The sequence below is a fragment of the Nycticebus coucang genome, chromosome 10 (assembly GCF_027406575.1).
Source record: "Nycticebus coucang isolate mNycCou1 chromosome 10, mNycCou1.pri, whole genome shotgun sequence".
Classification (NCBI taxonomy): Eukaryota; Metazoa; Chordata; class Mammalia; order Primates; family Lorisidae; genus Nycticebus; species Nycticebus coucang.
Genome location: NC_069789.1, coordinates 40,160,273 through 40,187,443, shown reverse-complemented (window position 1 = coordinate 40,187,443; position 27,171 = coordinate 40,160,273). Strand labels below are relative to the sequence as shown.

Genomic DNA, 27,171 nt, shown 5'->3' with positions numbered 1-27,171 from the left:
AACATTTGTTATTATCTTTTTGATTATCACCATCAATATAGCTCAAGGTGGTTTTAATTACATTTCCCTGACAGGTAATGAGGTTGAGTATCTTTTCTTGGGTTTATTGGCCATTTGAATATCTTCTTTACAGCAATATTTATACAAATCCTTTGCTTTTAGATTAGTTATTTGTTTTATGATCATTGAGTTGTAACACTACTTTATATATTCTGGATACTAGTCCCTTATCAGATATATGATTTGTCAGTATTTTCTTACATTTGAAAGAATGAAAATTTCTTTCTGGTGTCCTTTGAAATACACAACTTTTTAATTTTGATGGAGTCCACTATAACTATATTGTCTTTTGTCACGTATTTTTGGGGTTAGCTAAGAAAACTTAGCTTAACCCAAGATCTTAAAAATTTGCACTTTTATTTTCTCCTACAAGTTTTATAGTTTTAACTCTTACATGATCCATTTTGAGTCAAACTTCTCTGGGGTGCACTTTTTGTTTTGTTGTTGCAGTTTGGCCAGGGCTGGGTTCGAACCCACCACCCTCGGTATAGGGGGCTGGCACCCCACTCACTGAGCCACAGGTGCCGCCCTGTATGGTGCATTTTGAATGTGCATACCCAGTTGTTCCAGCACCATTTATTGAGAAGATATTTCTTTTCTCAAATTGAATCGTTTGGGGACTCATGTCAAAAGTCAAGCAAATGCGAATATGAAGATTTATCTCTGAACTCTCAGTTCTGTTCCACTGAACTACCCGCCTACATTGGTGCTAGTATGAAAAATGTCTTTGTATTTGTAGCTTTGTGGTATAGTGAACTTCGAAATGGGAAAGTGTGAGTCCTCCACCTTCGTGGGTTTTCCTTTTTCAAAATTGTTTTACCTTCTTGGTCCCTTGCATTTCTATAAAATTTTATGATTAACTTGTCAACTTCCACTAAAAAATCGAGATGAGGTTTTTGGTAGGATTGCACTGAACCTATAAATTAATTTTGGGGACAATTTCATCTAAACAACATTAAGTCTTCCAGTCTGTAAACATGGCTTGTCTTCATATTTATTTAACTCTTCTTTAATTTTTTTCAATGATGTTGTCTAGTCTTCAGAATACAAGTTTGGCACTATTTAAATAAAATTTATTTGTAAGTATTTTATTCTTTTTGAATTAATAAATATATTTTTTAAATGTCCTTTTGACGTCATTGATTTGCTGTTGTATAGAAATACAATTGATTTTTTTAATACAGCTGATTTTTTGCATATAGTTCTTATATTCTCTTATCTTGCTAAATTTATTTACTGATTTAATAGTTTTTTAGTGATTACTTAGGATTTTCTTTCTTTCTTTTTTTCCAGACAGAGTCTCAAGCTATCGCCCTTGGTAGAATGCCAAGGCATCAGCTCACAGCAACCTAAAACTCTTGGGCTCAAGCGATTCTCTTGCTTCAGCCTCCCAAGTAGCAGGGACTACAGGTGCCTGCCACAATGCCTGGCTATTTTTTTATTGTAGTTGTCATTGTTGTTTGGCCCATGCTAGATTCGAACGTGCCAGCTCTAGTGTATGTGGCTGGCGCCCTAGCCGCTGAGCTCTGGGCGCTGAGCCTATTTAGGATTTTTTACATACAACATAATGTCATCTTGAGATGAGTTTACCTCTCTTCTAATATAGATGCTAGGGTTTTTTCTTTCTTTTTTTCGTCTAATTGCTCTGGTAAGAGCCTCCAATGCAATGGTTTTTAAAAAATACTTCAAATATTTTTATTTTTTAAATTTCAGATTAACATAAGGGTACAAATGATTAGGTTACAATGGTTGTGTTTGTTAAGTAAGGTCCCCGTTGTAGTTGGGTTCCCTCACCTAGAAAGTGTGCCATACTCTTCCCTTGTGCTCATTAGGTGAGAGCTCACCAATCTTCCTCCCTCCTCCAATGCAGTGTTGACACATGAAATCCACATGGCCTGCCTCAAAGAATTTCAGAATCCTAAGACACATACATTTCTACACGTATGATTCAGGAATGTTGGTTCTTTTCTCATCATTCTTAGATGTTGAAACAAATTGTAAATATCTTGAAATGGAAGGAAATATTCAAATGCAAAGTATTTAGATTATAAAAAATTAGGATGTGAAAGAAAACATCATGATGGCTTTTCTAATAATAATAATGAGTTACAATATTTTATGTAATTAACTGGACATAGCTCACTGCAACCTTAAACTCCTGGGCTCAAGCACTCTTCTCTCCTCAGCTTCCTGAGTAGCTGGGACTACAGACAAGTGCCACCATACTGGGCTAATTTTTATTTATTTTTTTGTAGATACAGAGTCTAACTATGCTGCCTGGGCTAATTTTGAACTGGGCTCAAGCATTCTCACATCTTGGCCTCCCAAAGTGCTAGGATTACGAGAAATCCTAGCTGTCGTGCCTGGCCTGCTGATGGGATTTCTGTAACAGGATGCACTGAGCCTATTTTTTATAAATTAGCTGACCACATCGGTATTTTGTATCATCGCACACTTTGAAGGGAACATTAAGAGAGGGCAGTTCTAGGGAAAAGCTCTCCCACATTCCTCAACCCTCCACACTGTAAAGGGTACTGTCTTTGCCACAGCCGTCCTCTGAGGCCCAGGGCCTTATAAGGAATAGACTAAGTGCAGGCCTACATCCTCTGCAATAGAGAACATTTGTTAAATGGTTCTCCATCTCGTAAACACCAAACATAACCCCCGAATTGATGAGGGTGAGAAAGTGCAAGTTCCCCTTTCCTGTCTTTGGTTTGGACAGATCATCCAGCACAATGCTGAGGGTCGGGTGTCTTCTCACCAGCACTGTGCAAACATCCATTTCTCTTTGAAGGTAGGTTCACCTAAGACTATCTCAACAGCCCCTCAGACTGCTTGGGTTAAGAAAGAAAGGAAACTTCATATATTACCTGTGGGAATGTTAACAGTGGTACAGCTACTGTGGAAAACAGCCTGGCAGTTCCTCAAAAAGTTAAACACAGAGTTACCGTAGGACCCCGCATTTCCACCCCAGTATACACCTATGAGAATTGAAAGCACATTCTCACAAAACTTGTAAGCAAATAGTCCTAGCAGTGCTATTAATAATAGCCAAAAAGTAGAAATAATCCAAATGTTTGTCAACAGATGAATGGATTAACGAAGTGTGGTAGGAACGTACTGATACATGCTGCGGCAAGGATGAACTCTGACAACATCACGCTAAGGGAAAGAAGCTGAGCACAAAGGCCACATTAGTGTGTGAGTCTATATAGGCAATGACAAGAAAAGGCAAATCCATGGTGACAGAAAGCAGCTTAGTGGTTGCCAGGTGAGGAGGGAAGGGGAAAGTTGGGACTTACAGGTCTCAGGTTTCTTTTTGTGGTGATAAAAATGTTTTGGAATGAGAAGTGTTAGTTGCATAATACAGTAAATATACTAAAAACTTGTGTGCACTTCATTTATTTATTTATTTTGGGACAGAGTCTCAAGCTGTCACCCTGGGTAGAGTGCTATGACGTCATAGCTCACAACAACCAGGGTTAGATCCAGTGTTAGACAGAGGATCATACTTACACCATTATTTTCTAGCCATGGTTATGACAGATTTTAGACTTTCATGGGAGGGATGAATGAATGAGTAGAATAAAAGATGGACCTTTTGTGTGTGTGTGTGTGTGAGAGACAGAGTCTCATTCTGTTGCCCTGGGGTTGACTGCTGTGGTTTCATAGCTCACAGCAACCTCAAACTCTTGAGTTCAAGTGATTTTCTTGCCTCAGTCTCCCAAGTCTTTTGCACCCACCACAATGCCCGGCTATTTTTAGAGATGGGGTCTCGCTCTGGCCCAGATTGGTCTCAAACTCCTAAGGTCAAGCAATCTACCCAGCTGGGCCTCCCAGAGTGCTGGGATTACAGGTGTGAGCACTGTGCCAATGGACGTTGTTTTGTCACTAACCATGGAGGAAGAGATGTTATATGATTTTTTCCTGGGGAGGTGGCAGGGCATGGGGAGGTGGGGGGAAATATCAAGGGGTGTTTACTTTACAAGAGCCTTGTTTTGCAAAGGGTGCCCCCAGCAAGGAGATTCTCTTCCCTTCCCAGGCTTCTTCCTCCACTCTGAGCCAGGCACATGCCGCTGAGATTAAAAGCTCATCTCTCTGTAGCAGCCTAAAGAAAAACAAACACAGAGAAAAAAACAACTGAAAACCAGGAGAGGAAGCAGGATTCTGCATCCTGACTGATAACAGCCTCACAGTCGAGGCCATAATGGCACACAGCCCTTGCCATTAAGGGACCCTGGGGGAGACACCTAGCACCAAGTTGACCAGAGGAAAGAAGGGCCCTGCCCCCCAGCATCATCAGTCCATGCCTCATAATTGTGTGCCCCATATTGAAGGAGTATCAGTGCCCTTCCTGCAAACAGGTCAAGGCCCAACAAATTCCTTGGGCCATTTATTTTTTTAACAGGTATAAACTCAGATTTTACACTGCTTGAGATACTCGGGTGGATGCACAAGTTCCAGTGGATGAAAGGGCACTTCTCAGTTAAGAAGTATGCCAGAATTCACCTGCCTCTTAATTTCTTTCTCTGGCCCTTCTATCCCTTGCTCCTTTCCTCTTGACACAGATTTCCCCCATTCAAGGCTGGACAGGGGACCTCAGTTTTCCTAGGCCTGGGCAATTTCATGACCTTTTGCCCTGAGCTGGAGGGACTGCATTCATTCCTTTATCCATAACACTCCTTAACTTTGAAAACTCCAAACTTTCTATTTGCCAAGTCCTGGCCAAATGTAATTCTCAAGACCTAATACCCCTAGACAAAGAACCACATAGTCTTCCCACTCGGGTCTTTCCCTCTACCAGAAGCTCTGGTGCGTTTTACTCCTTCTGTATTCCTTTCTGTCTAATAAAATCCTATCTTAACCACTGATCTGTGGTCAGTGGGTTCATTCTTCAAATTCCCGAGACCAAGGACCTACTGAAGAAGAAAATTGCTGTAACACTCCAGCCATGTGTTCTCAGCACCCGGTCTTTGCCCAGAGGCCTTGGCCTCTCCTTCTCCTCTCCCAGAATGAGCAGAAGGAAGTGGCCAGGGCAGAGGGCCTGCCTCCTTCTTGCTGGGTGGGTGCTTTTAGGCGAGACAAGAAACTCTTGAGTGTGTCAGCTAGTGCAGAAACAGATGCCTTATCCTATTTCAGATCTGGGATTACTGTGGGGACCCAATACTGTCCTGCCTCTGACAGTCTTACAGACCACAAAGTATTATTCAAATGTCAGGAGTAATAGAAAAGTGTGGGAGAAACAAAGCCATACTTTACTATTGCCTGTGACATTTCAGATACAGGCAATAGTATCTGAATAGTATCCTCCTATTTCAAAATACTTGATCTGTAAATGCGTCTTAGTCCTGACTTTTCCCTAAGTTAAGTCACAGGAAGTTGCTCCTTGGGACTTTCTTACCAGGAAGGAAAGGAGGGTTTCCTTTCCTTTCCCGACTAGAACCAGCTCCAAGCCACTTCCTCCCCACCCTTCCCTCCAAAACCTAGATCACAGACGCCCCCTGGTGGAAATCATGAGTAATTGCCTGGGAAATCTCCTCTGTCCCTGAAAAAACACAAAGGCCCAGCAGAGGGGTTGGGTTGAATTCAGGACTGGGTCCTGGAGCCACTACACAGGGTGGTGGGGTGGTGTCTAAAGGAGGTAGTCAGGTCCAGTTGATTGTGTTATGCAGAATATAGAGCTCATACTGCCAGATATTTTGATTTTTCAAGACAAGCTAGAAACTTCCTAATTAAAACAATTGTACAAGCCAAATAAAACAAGCAGTGGTTTGAACTCTCTAGGATAGAAATTCACAGTGCTTGAGACAACATGTAAAGCCTACACAATTTGGCCTCATCCTGCCTGTTAGCTTTGCTTTCTGCCATTTCTTATGCTTCCCTGATCATCATACCGAACTGTTTTCCTCCAAGAACATTTTAGGCCTTTTCAAGAAACTGTGTTTCTCTTTGATGAGTTACTCTTGCTTTTATTTTTGAAGCTCCTATGTATTCTTCAAAACCCAGTTTACATGTTACCCTCCACCAACCTTCAGCAGAGCAAGCTGCCCAGCCCCCAACTTGTGCTTTCAAAGGTCTGAGCCCATAACTTTAATAAAACAGTTATTATATTGCTTATTTTATAATTATTTGTTTGCATATCTTTTTTTGAGGCAGAGTCTCACTTTGTCCTGGGTAGAGTGCTGTGGCATCACAGCTCACAGCAAGCTCAAACTCTCCTCAAACTCCTGGTCTCAAGCAATTCTCTTGCCTCAGCCTCCCAAGTAGCTGGGACTATAGGTGCCCACCACAATGCCTGGCTATTTTTAGAGATGGGGCCTCACTCTGGCTCAGGCTGGTCTTGGACCCCTGAGCTCAGGGAAAAGGCTATGCTGTGTCTCTGACAGGTCATAAAACCTTAAAAACATTAAGTAGATTGGTAAAAAATAGTTGCTGTTTTGTTCACCCAGAGTCTAGTACACTTCTAAACTCATTATAAAAAATATTTTAAAATAAGTTTTGAATTTTTTTACTAAGTAATAATTTTCATGGTTCAGAATTCAGAAGTTATTGTTGTATATAAAGTGAAATTTACGCTCCTCCCATGTTTCTAACCACCCAGATTCTCTTCTTCTTGGTACATAAGGACACTGACCTTTCATGCCCTCTGGGAAAAGTCCACATTCCTCTACACACATGTAATTCTTTCTGCCCTCTGAACTTGTTTACCTTTCTTCGTCTCTACTTTCTCCCAGCCTTTACCCTCTCCTTTCCAGCCACGATTGAATTTAGGTCCTCAAAAACACCATGTTCTCGGTCACCCTTTCCCTTTCTTCATTTAGCAAATGGTTCTCATCAGTCAGAGATCTGCTCTTCCCCTCTGATTCTTCACACCACATAACCTAATTACTGATGTGTGTTCTTGGCAGTCTACTGGCTTCTGATAGGAGATTCTGTCTTCCTCTTTTTTTTTTTTTTTCCAGAGATTGGGTCTCATTCTGTTGTCTGGCTGGAGTGCAGGGGAGTGAACACCTAGGCTCACACAATACTCCCACCTCAGCCTTCTGGGTCACTAGGACTACAGGCACAGACCACCACAGCTGGCGAGTTTAAACAATCTTTCTGCATAGAGATATGAGTCTATGTTGCCCAGGCTGGTCTTGAACTCCTAGCCTCAAGTGATCTCCCACCTTGGGCTCCCAAAGTACTAGGATTGCAGGCGTGAGAGAGCACACCCAGCCCTGTATTATTTTTAAAGACTAAATACCAGCATCTAGCATATAGCAGGGGTTGGATTAAGGTTGTTTGTCACTGAAAACCAATCAGCTCTTGGAGTTGTTCTCCTGAAGTTCTTTAGCTTCCGAAGCTCTCAGCCTCCAAGACTTGAATTTGACAGACAAGCATTACTTTCCTGGGTGTCCCAACCATAAACCCCCAATTCTAACATATGCCGAACATGTGTCTCCTCCTTGCAACCTGAAGGAGATGCCCCACTAACACACAAGTAACTGCCCTTTGCTGGTTTTCCTGTTAAAATCTGCATGGGGAGAAAGAAAATATTGATCACACTGGTGAGAGAGCTTGTGGGAATTGTAACAGAAAAATAAAAATCTCAGGATGAGAGTCATTATGCTGAAAGGGAGAAGTAAACCTCGGAAGCACTGCCATCCTCTCCCAGTGAGAGGTCTCAAACCCCCTGGACTCCAGTGATCCTCCTGCCTCGGCCTCCCGAGTAGCTGGGGTTACAGGTTGCAGAGTTCTATAACTTTTTTAAGTGGACCTTTGGTTAATGCTTGGCCTGCATTGAACTGGGGGTATAAATGAGAAATAAACTTTTACTTTGATAGATCATTGAGGTTGTTACATTTTTGCCTGTCCTGATTCATAAGGTTTGTTGTGTGAGTTGAAGGTTACTTACCCATCACAGCCTGGTAATCTGATGAGCTCATCTCCCCAGGAGAGTGTTGCACGGCCTCATTCAGATGTCTATTGGCTGCTGGGCACATCTTCCTGAGGAGGACCTGGCTGGGCAAGGCAATATTTGCATTTTAGACTCCCTTTTTTATTTTTTAATTGACAGAGTTTTTATTTTGCTCTATCAGTGCTTCCAGGCAGACAATGACAGAGGTTGCCAAAAAATGACAAACTAGGGGAGAAAATCTGACAACTCTGAAACACCTGATGAAAGGGTAATTTTATTAATTTAAAGTCTTTTATACATCAACAAGAAAAATATAGACATCTTAATCACTCAAATCAAAAGGGGAAAACAGAAAAGCAAACAGGTGATAAGACTGCTGGACCTCGACCTTCCATAACCCCTCATAAATTCTACAAATGGAGATGCTGGGATGAAGATATATCCATTGTTAAAAAGGAATTTCCTGCTCTCCTGAAATCACCCCCTGAAAAGGCAATCAGGGCAAGCTAGAGGATGGGTAATGGTGGGTGAGGACAGCAGAGAGTGGCGCTCACCGTGGCAAAGTCCCTCATTTGTTTGGCCGCTGGAGCCCAATGCCAGCATGAATTTGGGAAATCCAAATTTAGATTATCTTATTATTTTACAATGAGATAATAAATTATCTTTATTATTTTGTGGATGAGGAGATGGAAGAATAGAAGGTTAAGTCACCTGTTTAAGTCACTATTTTTTTTTCTTTTTCTTTTTTATTTTATTTATTTATTTATTTATTTTGAGACAGAGTGTCACTATGTTGCCCTCGGTAGAGTGCTGTGGCATCATAGTTCACAGCAACCTCAATCAAACTCTTGGGCTTAAGCAATTCTCTTGCCTCAGCCTCCCAAGTAGCTGAGACTACAGGTGCCCGCCACAATGCCTGGCTATTTTGCTGTTGTTCTTGTTGTAGTTGTCATTGTTGTTTGGCAGGCCAGGGATGGATTCCAACCTACCAGCCCCAGTATATGTGGCCAGCGCCTTGCCGCTTAGCTTCAGGAGCTGAGCCAATTATTTCTTTTTTGATGGCCCCCAAATACCTCACTTTGGATGTCCACAACAGTGCTCACCATCTGTTCCCCTACATCTTCTGCTCTTGAAATCATTGTTGTCGTTGTTGAGACAAAGTCTCACTCTGTTGCCCTAGGCAGAATGCCGTGGTATCCGCATAACTCCCAGCAACCTAAAACTCTTGGGCTCAAGCTGTCCTCTTGCTTCAGCCTCCCAAGTAGCTGGGACACCAAACAGCAATGAGGTGTGATCAGACCTAGGTGTTAGGAAGGTCACTCTGGCTGCTCTGGGAAGGAAGACCACCCAGGCGTTTCAATGAATGACAAATGCCCCAGTTCAGGCATAGCTGCAGTAATCCTGAATCAGGGAGAAATAACAGTAGGGATGGAGAGATAGTAGGCAAGAGGTGGTGATGATAGAACACTAACAGAGAGCGGGGAAAGGTGCACACAGTTGCCTCCGCTCTCTAGCATAAAAGTCTGGGTGGGGGTGCTATTCTCTGAGATTAAGATTTCAAAAGAAGACAGGCCTCCTGGCCTCATGCCAGTAATCCTAGCATTCTGAGAGGCTGGAGCAGGTAGATCGCTTGGGCTCAGGAGTTCAAGACCAACCTGAGCAAGAGTAAGACCCCCATCTCTACTAAAAATAAAAAAAAAAATAGCCAGATATTGTGGTGGGCACCTGTAGTGGCATTCCTAGGTGTCTCCACACTAAGTGGAGATAGCAGCATCTTGATCGGACCCCTGCCCACCTGTCCTGCCTCCACTCCTGGAACCTGCTGCACCCACAGGTACCTTCTTAATAAGGCCGGACTGTGGGTGGCTGCCCAAACATGCCACCCTTACTGGTGCCTTCAGCTTCCTCGGGCCATGGCCTGTGCTATTCCATCTGTTCAGAACCTTCTCCTCTGCCCCCACTCAAGTTCAATCTCAGCTCAAAAGCTCCCTCTTGTGAAAACACCTCTATCCTAAGATGTAAATTGCTTTTTTGTCACTGCTTTTGCTGCATCTGGATGGCACACCTCTCTGCCATTACCCTCTGGGCTCACAGGAGAGATGGCTTAAGTCTTCCAGGGATGAAAGGGCATCTTTTTCTGAACTTTAAATCCCTAGTGCCAATTTAGGGCAAAGCCTGGTGAATCATTGAAAAGTATGTGTTGAAAGGAACCAATAATTAATCAAAAAGACATATGCTCTGTTAGGGAGCTCATGTCCAGAGTGGGTGATGGCTTTACCGACTCTTGGCTCTGACCACAGGCTCGTGGGCAGCGGGGGCTCTGACCCTGTTCAAAAATCTGGAGAGGCAAAGGAGTAATTTACACACGCTTCATCCCTGACACTGTGCTTAAAAACAAATATAAAAGTCTTGGCTTTTGAGCATGATGAGAATGTGTGGGAAGTGTAAGGGCTTATTCTGCTGACCTAGGATTTCAAACAGTCTGTTTTCTGGCGGTGGTGGTGGAGATTCAGGCCTTATTTTATGTTTCAATTTTCAGAAAGAGGCTGGCAGCTACTCCAGACATGGGAAGTGGCACATTGGTCAGCCTCCTTAAGCTTTCCCAGAACTGTGTCACAGTTTTAAGGGACAAGCTCTTAGAAACAAAAAAGAATGACCTCAAACCTTAACTTGTCTGAGAAAATTCTCTGCTACCCCAATTGCTTGCTTGAATGGAGCTGTTAAAGACAAACAAGGCTGGGCATTAGTTAAAGCACGAAAATGGGCTTCAGTAACTACTCAGTAAGGGAAAGAGCGGAGCTCCTTCCCCACATGTGTAGAGGTGTGCCAGTGTATTAAAGGCAGGAAGAGAAAGAAGAGGGGGACCCCAAGAGGGCCCCAGTGGAAAACCACAAAGGGGTGGTCAGGTCAACACCATGGGGCACTGCCTCTGCCAGCTGGCCGTGGGCAAGCTGGACTCCACCCGCCCGCAGAGCCTGGGGAACGGAGGTCCTGTCCTCCCTGCCGATCACATGTCAAAGAAATGGCTTTCAGACCTTTGAGAAAGATGCTTCTGAGCTGCGGGAGATACACATACATCTCAAGGCAAGGGAAGAAGGACTTGTCATTGTAAGTCCTTTTTAGTAAATGCGCCAAGAAAGATCAGACAGAGTGGAGAATCCAGAAATAAACCCACATGTCTAAAGTGAACTCATTTTTGAAACAGTGGTCAACAACATACAAAGGGGAAAGGACAGGCTCTTCAATAAACAAATGGCACTGGGAAAACTGGGTATCCACCTGTGGAAGAATGAAACTAGACCCTCATCTCTTGCCATATACAAAAATCAAATGAAAATGAGTTAATGCCTTAAATCTAAAACCTGAAACTGTGAAACCACTGAAATAAAACATTGGGTAAACACTCCAGGATGCTGGTCTGGGCAGGGACTTCTTGAGTAATAAATACCCGCAGAGCACAGGCAACCAAAAGCAAATCTGGACAAAAGGGGTCAAGCTAAAAAGCTTTTGCCCAGCAAAGGAAATGATCCGTAAAGTGAAGAGACGCCCCACAGAACCGGAGAAAACACAGCAGAGCCTGCGTTAGTTGACCCTCCGCAAGGGACGGTGACAAACTGGTCGACATATGGAGGTGGATGGAGGTGGTCAACATAGGTACTAGGCCACTGGACTGACTTGTGGTGCATGTCTGGTTTAGGAAAATGAGGTCAACTTAAGGATGGGGTCAGCGTAGGGAGGGGGTCGGCTCTGGAGGTTCCACTGTATTTGCAAACTACCCACCTGCAAAGGTGAGTGAAGGCAAATGAAGGGTCACCTTCAGCGGGTGACTGTGGCCTCTGTAAGGGGAAGGGGATACGAGAAAGAAGTAAAGTGAAAGTGAGCAGCCCGGGGACGCCGGTCGGTAGGGAAGCCCACTTGCTTTGGGTGTCGTGCCTCCGGGGACACCCAGAGTATCCCCGGCCACTCTCCGCCTTGCTGCCCCGGTTACCTCCCGGCTCCCAGCACCGCATTCAGGGGTATCTTCCCTCCTGTCACGCCGGCGGTGAAAGGGTGAAAGGGACCAGCTCAACCACTGGTCCCTTTCACCCTTTGGCTCCTCCCGCCGCCCAGAGCCTTAAGCGCCTCCTCGCCCTCACAGGCCCCAGTAGCCGCCCGGTCTGTGCCTGTCTGCGATCTCGCGCTCGGCCATGGGCACCGGCTGGTCGGCGGTAGTCCGCCTCGGCCTCCCCGCGCCGCGCCTTCCTGCGCAGACCCGGCCAGGGTGGCTCGGGGTCGCTGCGCTGGGAGTGGCCGCGGCGGCGCTGGGGGCTGTGGCTTGGCACCGTGGGTGGCTTAGGCGGCGCCGGCAGCTGCAGCAGGTGGGCACGGTGGCGAAGCTGTGGATCTACCCGGTCAAGTCCTGTAAGGGGGTGGCGGTGAGCGCGGCGGAGTGCACGGCCATGGGGCTGCGCAGCGGCCACCTGCGGGACAGGTATGGCTGGGCCCAGGTGCACGTGACAGCGTGGGGCCTGCCCTATCTGGGGAAGGCGAATAGAGGGCTGCCACCAGAGTTTCCTGGGTTGACTGTTTGACATTTGATCTATTCGCTGGGAAGGTCAAGGCCATGTCTGACTTATTTTTGGTAAAGTAGGTAGGGGCAATCCCCTACCCCTGCTGGGATGAGAGATTCCTCCTTTGAACAATAAGGGGTCCGACCAGGTTATGGCCAAAGCTCCTGCTAGCTCTAAAGCTTCTGTCTGAGTGTGTAGTACTATAGTAGAAAAATAGCACACTGTTGGCATCAGAGGGAGCAATGCAGGACTTTGGAGATGGTCAGGTCACTGGCTTAGTTAGGCCTTGCTGGGGCTTGTTGCTCACACTTCTCCAACCCTGAGAGTGCCTGGGAGGCCCGGCACATTTTTTGTTGTTGTTGTAGAGACAGGGCTCTGGCCCCATATGCAGAGGCCCAGCACATTTTATGAGAAATGAATCTTCTACTGGGGAGAGCAGGTGGCCTCCCAGGTGAGGCTCTGATGCCTGCTGTTAAGGGAATAGTGTGTTCCCTTCTTCCAGAGGCAGCGGGGTTTTCAGCAAAGAAGTTTAGGCCCACATAGGACCTGACACATAGAGATTTCATACTCGGGGATAAGATGCCTCCTCACTTAGCTGGGATGTTTTCTGCTGTTGTCCTGTGTCTGAAGGGAAGGAAGTTAGCAAATTAATTATTCAAGCAACCCTCTAGCAGAGGCCCATCTGCTGCCCTGTGTTCACTCCAGGACACATGTGTGCACTGTCCTCCGGTGACAGCTGTCCACTTGAAGAAATATGAGCTCTATTGCACTGGAAAACTTCAACAAGTCTTAAGAGAAGTATTGTTTGTGCAGACCATGTGACTCATTCCCCATTCCCCTACCCCTACCCTACGTTTATAATCCTTGAAAGTTTGCTAAAACTATAATTTCTGGAGATTTCCATCCCAAGCTTACTGAATCAATCACCAAGAGAGTGACGCCAACTCAGGTAGAGCATTTAAACTCTCCTAGGTAATACAGAAGCTATAATTAAAGGGTTTTATCTGGGACCTTTAAGAAGAAGAGGATATTTAGAGCTTAAGTATGAGGAAAGAAAAGCCTTCTTATTGCTGTAAAGACGTCAGGCACAGAGGGACAGGATACCCTCCTCAAAATTAGGAGAAGCAAATCTTTGTCGTGCTCAGTGAGGGGAATGGAGTTGCCCTACATCCACCCTCTCTTGGAGGACTGAGGTCATTTCACAGATTCCCAGTTCTTATCTGCCTTTCCTTTGGCCACCTGAATTACTTGAATAACTATTGCTTTCCCACGTCTCACTGTCACTGCTTCCCATGATTCTTGCTACCCCAGAAAGAAAATATGCATCCGTTGTGCTTTTCTGCTTCCGTGGGCACCCTAAAATAAATACAACCCTATCACTCTGTCCTTGTTTTGAGCCATGAAGGTCTGTGAGGAGTGGGGTGATCTGGGGTGAAGCCTGGGGTGGAGGGAAGGGCAAGGAAACAACCAGTTATTCAGTGCTTAACATGCAGCTGACACTGAGCTAAATCTTGTCCTGTGGAGTAGTCCAGAGGTCCTCAAACTTTTTAAACAGGGGGCCAGTTCACTGTCCCTCAGACTGTTGGAGGGCTGGACTATTGTTTAAAAAAAACCTGTGAACAAATTCCTATGCACACTGCACATATCTTATTTTGAAGTAAAAAAACAAAACAGAAACAAATATAATCACACCGCCTCATGTGGCCTGCGGGCCGTAGTTTGAGGACCCCTGCCAGGCCAGTCATGGTGGCTCATGCTTATAATCCCAGCACGCTGGGAGGCCTAGGCGAGTGGATGGCTTGAGTTCATGAGTTTGAGGCCAGTCTGGGCAAGAGTAAGACCCCATCTCTAAAAAATAACTAGGCATTGTGGCAGGTGCCCTGTAGTCCCAGCTACTTGGGAGGCTGAGGCAAGAGGATGGCTTGATCCCAAGAGTTTGAGGTTGCTGTGAGCTGTGATGCAATGGCACTCTAACAGGGGCAAGAAAGTGAGACTTTGTCTAAAAAAAAAAAAGTCTCACAACAATCTTAAGGGCTGGGGCGGTGCCTGTGGCTCAGAGGAGTAGGGCGCCTGCCCCATTTGCTGGAGGTGGCCGGTTCAAACCCAGCCCCAGCCAAAAAAACACAAAAAAGAAAACAAAAATAAAATAAAAAAATAAAAAAAAAAACAATCTTAAGGGCTGGATATTATTGTCTCCATTTTGTAAATAAGGAAGCAATATCAGAAAAGTTGAGTATCTCACCTAAGATCACAAAGCCAATGCGTGCTGGGGGGATTTGAACTCAGATCTGTATGGGTGCAGCATTTAGGCTATGTCTATGATATACGCATGATATAGAAGTGTAAGGATTGCACCAGGGATTAGGACAATGTCTCTGCTCCTCAATTTTCTCATCTGCAAAAGAGGGTTGAACTTGATGGTCTCTAAGACTCCATTTTCCCTAGATTTTATTTACCAAAGTGTAACTGAAAGTTTGAAAGGAAGCTTGCTAGAAAAAACTCTGTTTAACGGCTGCTCTTCTTTCATCCTAAGAATATAATAACACAGTTATAAGTATTCCTAGAATGAAGGAGAAGGCCTCGTTTATGTAATCTCATTCTGAACCAGTGTCTTTAGAATTGTTAGAAGCTTGGAGTTCCCTCTGTAAGTGCTCTGTGCCCTCAGATTTCTACAGTTTTTTTTGCCCAGATCTCTTAGTATGCTTGTAAACACTTGGTGTGAGCACCCTAATCTTTGAGGTGTTTAAAGCCAGTCCAGAAGAACGCTGGCATTGGCTGCGTGGAGCAGACGCTGGGAGAGGTTGGCTGTCTTCCCTGATTTTGTAAAGATCTGGTCTCCTTAGCAGCCATATACCCCTTCACGAAGCCAGCCTTTTTATTTAGTCTTACTCCGGCACCCTGAGTAGAGTGCTATGGCGTCGTAGTTCACAGCCACCTCAAACTCTTGGGCTCAAGCAATCCTCTTGCCCTCAGTTTTTCTATTTTTAGTAGAGATGGGTCTCGCCCTTGCTCAGGCTGGTCTCAAACTCCACCCGTCTGGGCCTCCCAGAGTGCCAGGCAGAAGCCAGGCCTTCATTTCTTCCCTCACCTTCGGGCTCAGTCCTGCTCCCCAGGCCAGTTGTAATTGAGAAATGAGATTTAGCCATTGTTTTGGGCTTAATGGTTTGGGCCACTGTTGCTTTCTTCGGCAACAGAGCTCTGGTCTACTGCACTGATCCTGTTATGTGCTCACTCTTGGCGGAAAACCAAGGTGCTGGCACTTCCCATCACACACCAAGTTAGAGTAACTTGGTCACAACAAAATTCCTGCTCTAGACTTAATCTTTTATTCAGATCTGGCAGAATAGAGCTAATTATTCATTCACTGGGCATTATTTGTGTATTAAGAGGTAAAAAATATTATTGCTCAAGTTGACAGGGTAATTAAATGGCTGATATACATTATAAATGGCAAGGGTTTACCTTTGATCATTGTCTTTGTCCTGTCCCCACATTGGACTCCTTGCAAGTTTCCACTTGCCTTTGTAATTACAGCAACAGGCAGGAAGCCTCTAGCCACCATTTCCCGCTGATTTTTTTTTTTTTTTTTGAGACAGTGTCTTACTATGTCACCCTTGGTAGAGTGCCGTAGCATCACAGTCCAGAGCAACCTCTAACTCTTAGGCTTAAGCAATTCTCTTGCCTCATGCTCCCAAGTAGCTGGGACTACAGGTGCCCGCCACAGTGTCCGGCTATTTTTTGGTTGGAGTTGTCATCGTTGTTTAGCAGGCCTGGGCTGGGTTCTAACCTGCCCACCTTGGTGTATGTAGGGTGTATGGCGCCCTACCCACTGAGCTACAGGCACCTCCCATTTTCCGCTGTTAACCCCAGCACTTGACTCTCATGTGATTATGCAATGGGCTGGAGCTGAGTGTGGGGCTGTGAGCCACATTGAAGGCCAGATGAGAAGACAGCCTGGTGAGGGGCTGTCAGAAGTGATCAGGAAACAGGGGTGTCCCTCCTATTTGCACATGAGGCTAGTTGTGTGCAGATCACAGACGGAGTCTTGTTTGGCCATGGAGGATGTCAGAAGTTAAAGGCATAGGCTTTGGTGAGGTTAACCAAAATTGGTCACAATAAAATTCCTGCTCTAGACTTAATCTTTTATTCAGATCTGGCAGAATAGAGCGAATTATTCATTCAGGGCATTATTTGTGTGTTAAGAGGTAAAAAATATTATTGCCCAAGTTGACAGAAGTTAAAGGCATAGGCTTTGGTGAGTTTAACCTATAGGAACCTACCTATAGGTTCCTATAGGTTAGGATGGTTTGTTTCTGCCTATAGGAACTGGGCAGGAAATAGGGAATAGGGCCCAGCCCCAAGGCAATGGGACTATAATGCAATCTGCAGGAATCCTCTGATTTGCAGAACCACCCTACGGATAAGAGGATCAGAGAGACCTGGGATCCAGATAATGCAGGGGGCATCCCAATGAAGAGAGGAAAGTCCCATGAACTCTCCAAATGGGTTCTTGGCTTCTGGCAGGAATGAATTTGAGAGCAAGCCAACGGTCTACAGGAAGGTTTTACTGAGACAGAGACAGGTGACAGATCCTACTCCACAGAGTATGGGTCCTTTCTCCAGCAGGAGGGAAACACTTTATGGGACAATGGTAACAGTCCCATAGCATTGTCTGGTAACAGAGGTAATAGTTTCCAGCATTGTCTGGAGATCAGGCCGTAAACTGCTGTCACAGAAGATAAGCACAAACAGTTTGTAAGGCAGCTCACTTAGTGTAATAACTCATCCGTCTTCAGGTGGTCCCAGGCTGGCCACTTGCACGTGACTTCCTTGTTCAGGGTGGTTAGGGTCTGGTATTGGCCCGAATGACCGCACTAGGCTGTCTCTGCCTTCTTTTTCTGCCTTATCCCTACATTACAAAGACCCCTAGAAAGAAAAGGAGCCCTCCTCAGAGGGCTGGGGACTTGCTATTGCCCAGCATTGCCAGTTCTTGGGAAGGGAGTATCCGAGACAGTTTCTAAAACACCTTTGCACTGCCATTCCATCAAACATGCCAGCTGGCAGGGGGCAGGCTGCTAGCCATCGTCTGCTGGCTCAGTTGCAGAGAAGGGACAGTTTAGGCAGCACCTGGAAGGACTGTGCTGATAGGGAGGTTCCAGGTGTGAGACTGTCTGCCAGGGTCAGAAAAGGACAGAGATAGGGCTCCCTGAGCTCTGATACTAGATATACTTATGAGGTTCCTTGAGACAGCCCCATTTGGCTTCAGTGATATTTGGAAATGTCTTCCTGGGAGGCGCTGCGCCCGTCGTAGAAGGGGCTGTGCTTTTTATCCTGGAAAAGCCTCTAGCTTTCAGGTGCTGCTCATAGGGTTCCTCACACAATTCCCTTGTCTGCAGACTCTATATTCTTTCTAAAATAGTGATATGACATTTATTTTCCCTAGTAGTGGAATGATTTTTCTTTCTTTATTATGGCAACTCAATCATTTGTGCAGTATAACCCAAACTTATGCTAGGCTGGTAGACAAAAGCCCAAATGAGGCTTGGCTGGCCAGCTGCCCCAACTCATCAGCCTGATGAGCTCTCTGTGAGATAAGTGGAATTTTTATCTAACACGGCGATTTTCAACCTGTGTGCCTTGGCACACTGATGTGCCCTGAAGAAGATCTTAGGTGTGCCTTGAAAAAATTTAGAGATAGTTAATTAAATTATTTTCAAAGGAAGTTCAAACCACCGTAAGTGTATTCTTTTTAAACTCTTTTTTAAAATCAACATAATTTATTTGTGCCTTGGAAATTTATCTCTAGGTTCAAGTGTGCCATGAGATAAAAATGGTTGAAGAAGACTAGTCTAATACATGACTTTTGTGAGTCTTTGTTCTCTATGTCAGCATATGTATATGAAGAAGGAGGGCTGTTTAGAAAGTTTCATATACGGCAGCAAGGTCAGCAGAGCAGAAGCCAATGTGGGTTCTCTTGGAGGCAGCAACATTGCAAGGCCTTTCTCTTGGGATCCAGTTCATTCCGGCCAACAGTTTGGGTCAACTGCATTCAGTTCTATAACAAAAAGATATGGAAGACATTTTGCTTCTTTCAGGGCCTCTGAGACATGTTCAACAGGCGTGGGGCGGCTTCTGCCAAAGCACAGTCCCCAAATAAGCATTGGTTGGCTAAGCAGTGAGGGATGACCCCTAAGCCAGCCTCTTTTTTTCTGGCTTTTGAAACTAGAGATCTTCATATATTGGTGAGACTCTGTTTCTCAGGACCATTTCTGCTAAATAAGAGCTTTTTAGAGTCACCAACTCTTAGACTCAAATAATTTGGCCAGACTTGAATAAATGTCTAGAAAGGAATTATTGAGTCCCAACTTGGGGTAGGCAGAGAGTTTTGAGGAAATAGTAACTTAGAGGAAGCTATTGAGAGGTGAAAGAAGATTTTATTTTTTTTTCTTTCCTTTCCTTTTCTTTTCTTTCTTCTTTTTCTTCTTCTTTTTTTTTTTTCTGAGGCAGAATCTCACTTCTTGCCCTGGGTAAAGGGCTGTGGTGTTACCATAGTTCACGGCAACTTCAAATTCCTAGGCTCAAAGCAATCCTCCTGCCTCAGCTTTCTGAGTAGCTAGGATTGAAGGCACCTACCAAAATGCCCAGATAATTATTCTGTTTTTTTTTTTAGTAGAGACCAGGTCTCACTCAAACTCAGGCTGGAACTCCTTGAGCTCAGGAAATCTACCCACCTTGGCCTCCCAGAGATCTAGGATTACAGGTGTGAGCCACCGCACCTGCTCACACCTGTCCAGAAGAGGATTTTCTAAGTGTGTCTTTGTCTGTTTCTCTGCAGGTTTTGGCTGGTGATTAAGGAAGATGGACATATGGTCACTGCCCGGCAGGAGCCTCGTCTTGTGCTGGTCTCCATCACCTATGAGAACAACTGCCTGACCTTCAAGGCGCCTGGGGTGGACCAGCTGGTTTTGCCTGGCAAGCTGCCATCCTCAAACATACTCCATGACTGCAGGTGCTCTGCTTGGGGCGTCCAGGGCTGCAGCAGACCTGCTTTCCCTTTAGGCTCCTCTCTGCATTCTGTCTGGCCACAGCTTGTACAGTTGACAATGAAATTGGTAAAGGAAATGTTTAAGAGAAGTGTAGTCTAGTTTGGGATCAGAATGGTTACAGGTGTGAGTCGATGATGCAGAGTATTGTTTTAAGTGTCCCTGGAATTTGTTTTACTCAGATATCTAAGACACGTGGACACAGAAGGACTGTCATGAAGAAATTATTTATACTGACAGATTCCCTGGAATCAGAGGCAAGGCATATCACACAAGGCCACTTGGGAAAGTGCTAAGGTTGGTCAGAAGGTGGAGCAAGAAAGGGGAAAATGTGGGTGGGAGTATTTATTGTGATTTCCATAGGAAAGAAAAAGCAAGGTGGGGAGACAGGCTTTGGACCAGCTAATCTGAATAATTTTAGCAGGCTCTGGGGCCCTGGGGTTGTCCCTAATTTTCTGGTCTCTGGCTGTGGGTAATCAGGGCAGGGGACCCGTGGCCCAGCATGTGAAGTGGTTGGGCTGTGGGCTCAGGCTGGGCTGGCACCCGTGTGGGCAGCATGCTTGCCTGCTTGCAGGTCATCAGTGCACTATTTCTAGCAACCGGCTGGCCCTGGGAGTGGCAGCCCCTTCAGCGTGAGCCCCAAGATGTCAAAGAATCACAAGTGCAGAAAACAAAAAGCATGACTAATACAACTATCTAGGGGTACACGGCATCGGTCTTTAGACCTCATCTCCTTTCATTCAAGTGGAAGGGACCTTTCTTCTACTTGAATGGGTCAGCCCTCCAACCAGGCAGACCAGAGAGTTAGTGAGATTTTACCAGCTCTACCTCAGGGCTGGATGATAAGATTGCTGGAGTTTTTCAGTGTGACTCTGCAGCCTCTGAGGTCTGAGGTTGAGACTAAGGCACATTCAGCAGGAATGGGGTTTAAGGGACTTACACCTCTGGCCAGAGACACACCACAGGCCTTGGCTTCCTTTTGCTCTATGGGACCCCTGATTTGCTGACAAGTTCTATGGCTCGCTGGAATCTTGTGCTTTGATATTAGGAAGTCCTAGGGACTTAGATGCTTGTCATGGGATGATCTGGAACCATTTGTAACCAACTGAGCTTTTTGAGTGTGGAAATTGATGTTGTGCTAAGGTCCAAGACTCAGAGAAACGGCTCATGTAATGCTCTAAGCCCTCATCTTATACTTTTTCAAGAAAAGCATTTGAGCTGAAATCCATTACTCATGGTACCAAATTTTCAAAAGGCTAAAGAATTAATTCACTAAATACAATATTTTAATTAATCATTTTAGCAAGCCTATGAGGCAGATATCACTAATTCCACTTGACAAATAAGGAAACCCAGACTTAGGTCATTGTCACTCAAGGTGGAGCTGGGATTTGAACCCACCTGCCTCCTAGGCTTTTGCTTTTAGCACCTATGTACAGGGACAGGAAAAGCTTTTCCAGAATGACAGGTTCCCAGGACAGTGAAGGATATGGATGTTACCCTGCAAACTCACTTTGTCACTGATGCTGAAGAAGTTTCCACCTATATGCTGAAACAGTGGAACTCTAGGGAGGGATAAACCTCCTTGGATAGGAGGGAGAGGGAGAGGATCTTGTGGAGGGGTCTGACAAAGACAGCAAGCGAAGCCTGTTCTTCTGTCATTCTGTTTCATACATCAGTTGTATTTGTGGAGGAGATAGGAATAGAGAGCCTGAAACCCTAGTCATTTGGTGTGACCAGCCACTGAGGGCTGGGCATCCGTGTTGACACAGAGGGGCAATCAGTGCCACCCTCTCCAGCTGGTTAGATGTGCTGTAGCTAGTTCAGCCTGGTGGGTTCAAATCCCAGCTCCACCTTTGCGTGAGAGTAACCTCAACTAAAATGGTGTTTTAGTCATCTCTGGCTGCTACAACAAAATATCATAGACTGGGTGGCTTAGACAGCATGACAGTTATTTTCTGTAGTCTGAGCCTATGATCCAAGGGCTGGTAAATTCAGTGCCTGGTAAGGGATCTCTTCCTAGATTGCAGGTGGCCACTTTTCATTATGTCCTTACATGATCTTTCCTTGGTGTAAGGAGAGGGGAGAGAGGGAGAGACAGAGAGGGAGAGAGGGAGAGAGAGAGAGAGAGACAGAGAGAGGGAGAGAGAGAGACAGAGACAGAGAGAGAGACAGAGAGAGACAGAGAGGGAGAGACAGAGAGAGGGAGAGACCGAGAGAGGGAGAGAGAGAGGGAGAGACAGAGAGAGGGAGAGACAGAGAGGGAGAGAGAGAGGGAGAGACAGAGACAGAGAGAGACAGAGAAGGAGAGACAGAGAGAGGGAGAGACAGAGAGAGGGAGAGACAGAGAGAGGGAGAGCCAGAGAGAGGGAGAGAGAGGGAGAGACAGAGACAGAGAGAGAGACAGAGAGGGAGAGACAGAGAGAGGGAGAGACAGAGAGAGGGAGAGACAGAGAGAGGGAGAGAGAGAGGGAGAGACAGAGACAGAGAGAGAGACAGAGAGGGAGAGACAGAGAGAGGGAGAGACAGAGAGAGGGAGAGACAGAGAGAGAGACAGAGAGAGAGACAGAGAGAGGGAGAGACAGAGAGAGGGAGAGAGAGAGGGAGAGACAGAGACAGAGAGACAGAGAGAGAGACAGAGAGGGAGAGACAGAAAGGGAGAGACAGAGAGACAGAGAGAGAGACAGAGAGGGAGAGACAGAAAGGGAGACACAGAGAGACAGAGAGAGAGAGACAGAGAGAGAAACAGAGACAGAGAGAAACAGAGGGAAACAGAGAGAGAGACAGAGACAGAGAGAGGGAGAGACAGAGAGAGACAGAGAGAGAGAGACAGAGAGAGAGACAGAGAGGGAAACAGAGAGAGAGACAGAGAGAGAGACAGAGAGAGGGAGAGACAGAGAGAGATGGAGAGACAGAGGGAGAGACAGAGAGAGATACAGAGAGAGAGAGAGACAGAGAGGGAGACAGAGGGAGAGACAGAGAGAGATACAGAGAGGATGGTGCTGTTAAGCAGTGAGCAATTATAGCAGCAAGAAAGTTAGGGAACAATGGCTGGTAAACTTATGGCTAATCAAATTGCTGCTTGTGCCTTGTGGCTTTACATTATTTTAATACGGATGGTTTCACCTCGAGCGTCCATAACATGTCCAGATGTGCCACCCTCCAGAGACTTCCATGTTCTTGGTAATCTGGAAGCTGTCCAAATCCAGTCCTTTAGGTTTTTATCACAAAGGCACAATTGATTAGATTATTGACTATTGGTAATCAACTCAACTTTTAGTTCTTCTCCCCTCCTGGAAGCTTGAGGGTGGCACTAAAGTCCCAACCTTCTTTGGTGGGGTCGGTTCCCCTGGCAACCAGCCCCCTCCAGAGGGTATTCAGGAGACCCCAGGCACCAGCCCTGCCATTAGTGTACAGAAAACACATCATTTTAGAAATTCCAAGGATTTTAGTATCTGTGTGCCAAGAACCAGAGGCAGAGGCCTAATATATATTTCTTATTATATCACAATACCACAGGACTACTGATAATATTGTTAAAGGAAAAATTTTGGAGTTTAATTGATGAAGGAATGATCCATGAGTCAGGCAGCCCCATGGACAAGAATAGATTCAGAGCAACTCTGATGCTCCTGCATGGTTAGAGAGGATTTATGGATAGAGAAAGGAAAGTGATACATACACAGAAAATGGAAATGAGGTACAGAAACAGCTGGATTTGTTACAATTTAGGGTTTTCCTTATTTGAACACAATTCAAACATCTAGGTGGCTGTGATTGGTGGAAACTCTGTGATTGGTATACGATTGGGAGGTTATAGTCTGTTTGCAGGTCAGTAACTGAGTCCAAGCTTGTACTGCTTGCTGCAGGACAGCCAGTAAGTTGGGAAACAAGTTGCTGGGGCACCAAGAAGATGACAGACTAATATTCTAAAGAACCATCTTCAGTTAGTATGAACTTTAGTCTCCTTTTTATGTTATGGGAAGGAGAAAGGGGAGGAGGCTTGCAAGAGGTAACTGAGGACCAAACACAGTGGGGGTCAGTGAGAGTCTGAGGAAGATGTAAAATTTTTTTGTTCTTGGTCAGTTAACTTTAAGTGATATAGGTCAGGTCATGAAATTTGTATAAATTTTTACCATAGTTTATCTACTTTAAAACATTCCAACATGATTGGCCGCACCCATAGTTCTGTGGGTAGGGCGCTGGCCACATACATCCAGGTTGGCAGGTTCGAACGTGGCCCCGGACAGCTGAACAACAATGACAACTGCAACAACAACAACAAAAATAGCCGAGCGTTGTTGCGGGTGCCTGTGGTCCCTGCTGCTTTGGGGGATCATTCCTTCATCAATTAAACTCCAAAATTTTTCCTTTAACAATATTATCAGTAGTCCTGTGGTATTGTGATATAATAAGAAATATATATTAGGCCTCTGCCTCTGGTTCTTGGCACACAGAGGAATATCAGACACCAGGTCACCTCAACTCTAACCAAGCTTCTCCAAGACACATTGTGATGAACCTGTCCAAAATTAAGACAAAAGAAAAGATTCTGCAAGCTACCAGGAGTAAGTGCCAATTAACCTACAGGGGCAAATCCATCAGGGTGACTGCAGACTTCTCTAATGAAAGTTTCTAAGCAAGAAGACAATGGTCATCTACCTTTAATCTACTTAAACAGAACAATTTCCAGCCCATAATTCTATAACCTGCTAAGTTAAGCTTTAAAATTGACAGAGAAATCAAATCATTTACTTATATACAAACACTGAGGAAATTCGTCACAACAAGACCAGCTCTACAGGAAATATTTCAACCTGTTCTATACACTGACCATCGCAATGGATCAGTAGCAAAGAACTCAGCAATTAAAGGACAGAACCTAACTTCCACACTGATACAAAAGATAAAACTAAGCAATGGACTCTCACAAAATGAGATGAATAGAACATTACTATACTTATCAATTATCTCAATAAATGTTGATGGCTTGAATTCCCCACTGAAGAGGCATAGATTGGCTGACTGGATTAAAAAACACAAGCCATCCATTTTGTGTGTGCAGGAAACACACCTGGCTTCAAAAGACAAATTAAAACTCAGAATTAGGGTTGGAAGACAATTTTTCAGGCAAATAGAATTCAGAAGAAAAGAGAGGTTGCAATCTTATTTTCAGATATATGTGGATTTAAAGCAACTAACTTAAAAAAAAGACAAAGATGGTCACTTTATATTGGTCAAGGGAAAAATACAAGAAGAAGAAGTTTCAATTCTAAATATTTATGCACCCAATTTAAATGCTCCCAGATTCTTGAAACAGACCTTACTCAGTCTGAACAATATAATATCCTATAATACCATAATAACAGGGGACTTTAACACTCCTCTTACAGAGCTGAACAGATCCTCCAAACAGAAATTAAACAAAGATATAAGGAACTTAAATGAGACCCTAGAACAACTGTGATTGATAGATGTATATAGAACACTCCACCCCAAAGATAAAGAATATACATTCTTCTCATCACCCCCTGGACATTCTCCAAAATTGATCATACCCTAGGACACAAAACAAACCTCAACAGAATCAAAAGAATTGAAATTTTGCCTTGTATCTTCTCAGACCACAAGGCACTAAAGGTGGAACTCAACTCCAACAAAAACGTTCAACCCCAAAGGCATGGAAATTAAACAACCTTCTGTTGAATGACAGTGGGTGCAGGAAGAAATAAAACAGGAAATCATTAACTTCCTTGAGCATAACAACAATGAAGACACAAGCTACCAAAACCTGTGGGATTCTGCAAAAGCAGTTTGGGGAGGAAAATTTATCATTTTAGATGCCTTCATTCAAAAAACAGGAAGAGAGCACATCAAGAAACTCAAAAGCCATTTTATGGAATTGGAAAAAGAAGAACAATCTAAGCCTAAACCCAGTAGAAGAAAAGAAATATCCAAAATTAAATCAGAGATCAAAGAAATGGAAAACAAAAGAATCAGTCAGAAAATTAATGAAACAAGGAGTTGGCTTTTTGAAAAAATAAATAAAATAGATAAACCTTTGGCCAGACTAACTAGAAATAGAAAAGTAAAATCTCTAGTAACCTCAATCAGAAATGAAAAAGGGGGAAATAACAACAGATGCCACAGAGATACAAGAGATCATCTCTGAATACTACCAGAAACTCTATGCCCAGAAATTTGACAATGTGAAGGAAATGGATCAATATTTAGAATCACACTCTCTCCCTAGACTTAGCCAGGAAAAAATAGAGCTCCTGAACAGACCAATTTCAAGCACTGAGATTAAAGAAACAATAAAAAAGCTTCCAACCAAAAAATGCCCTGGTCTGGATGGCATCACACCAGAATTCTATTAAACCTTCAAGGAAGAGCTTGTTCCTGTACTGCAGAAATTATTCCAAAAAATTGAGGAAGAAGGAATCTTCCCCAACACATTCTATGAAGCAAACATCACCCTGATACCAAAACCAGGAAAAGACCCACCTAAAAAGGAGAATTTCAGACCAATGAATATAGATGCAAAAATTCTCAACAAAATCTTAGCCAATAGATAACAGGTTATCATCAAAAAAGTCATACCTCATGATCAAGTGTGTTTCAGCCCAGGAATGCAAGCCTGGTTTAACATACACATATCCATAAACATTATCCACCATATTAACAGAAGCAAAAATAAAGACCACATGATCCTCTCAATAGATGCATAAAAAGCATTAAATAAAATCCAGCATCCTTTTCTAATTAGAACACTGAAGAGTATAGGCATAGGTGGCACATTTCTGAAACTGATTGAAACTATCTATGACAAACACACAGCTAATATTTTACTGAATGGAGTAAAACTGAAAGCTTTTCATCTTAGAACTGGAAACAGACAAGGTTGTTCTCTGTCACCTTTTCTATTCAACATTGTGCTAGAAGTTCTAGCCAATACAATTAGGCAAGACAAGGAAATAAAGGGAATCCAATGGGCACAGAGCAGGCCAAACTCTCCCCTTTTTGCTGATGACAGGCTCTTATACTTAGAGAACCCCAAAGACTCAACCATAAGACTACTGGAAGTCATAAAAAAATACAGTAATGTCTCAGGATATAAAATCAGTGTCCACAAGTCAGTTGCCTTTGTGTATGCCAATAATAGTCGAGATGAAAGGCTAATTAAGGACACAATTCCCTTCACCATAGTTTCAAAGAAAATGAAATACCTAGGAATATACCTAACAAAGGAGGTGAAGGACCTCTGTAAGGAAAATTATGAAATCCTCAGAAAGGAAATAGCAGAGGATATTAACAAATGGAAGAACATACCATGCTCATGGATGGGAAGAATCAACATTGTTAAAATGTCTATACTTCCCAAAGCAATCTACCTATTCAATGCCATTCCTATCAAAATACCAACATTGTACTCAAGATTTGGAAAAAATGATTCTGCATTTTGTATGGAACCAGAAAAGACCTGGTATAGCTAAGGCAGTTCTTAGTAATAAAAACAAAGCTGGGGGCATCAGCATACCAGATTTTAGTCTGTACTACAAAGCCATAGTGGTCAAGATAGCATGGTACTGGCACAAAAATAGAGACATACACATTT

The 27,171-nt window shown here is 44.2% G+C and overlaps 1 protein-coding gene and 1 long non-coding RNA gene across 3 annotated transcripts in view; one reads left to right on the top strand and one right to left on the bottom strand.

Moving 5' to 3' along the window:
- Positions 1 to 414: 414 nt before the first annotated feature.
- On the bottom strand, positions 415 to 12,072 carry LOC128595530 (uncharacterized). The gene is made up of 3 exons (XR_008382947.1): positions 11,949 to 12,072; positions 7,958 to 8,064; positions 415 to 4,168 (listed from the first exon to the last, which is right to left on the bottom strand). It is a non-coding gene; the product is annotated as an uncharacterized LOC128595530 (long non-coding RNA).
- Positions 11,471 to 27,171, top strand: part of MTARC2 (mitochondrial amidoxime reducing component 2) — a 40,316-nt gene continuing 24,615 nt past the window's right edge. The window contains exons 1-2 of one of the 2 annotated variants that reach the window (XM_053604235.1): positions 11,471 to 11,614; positions 19,346 to 19,519. In XM_053604235.1, coding sequence (XP_053460210.1) covers positions 11,586 to 11,614; positions 19,346 to 19,519 — 203 coding nt within the window. In that variant the 5' untranslated portion in view covers positions 11,471 to 11,585. Of the gene's footprint in view, positions 11,615 to 12,088; positions 12,432 to 19,345; positions 19,520 to 27,171 lie in introns of those variants that run through there. The other variant, XM_053604233.1, reaches the window with a different exon arrangement.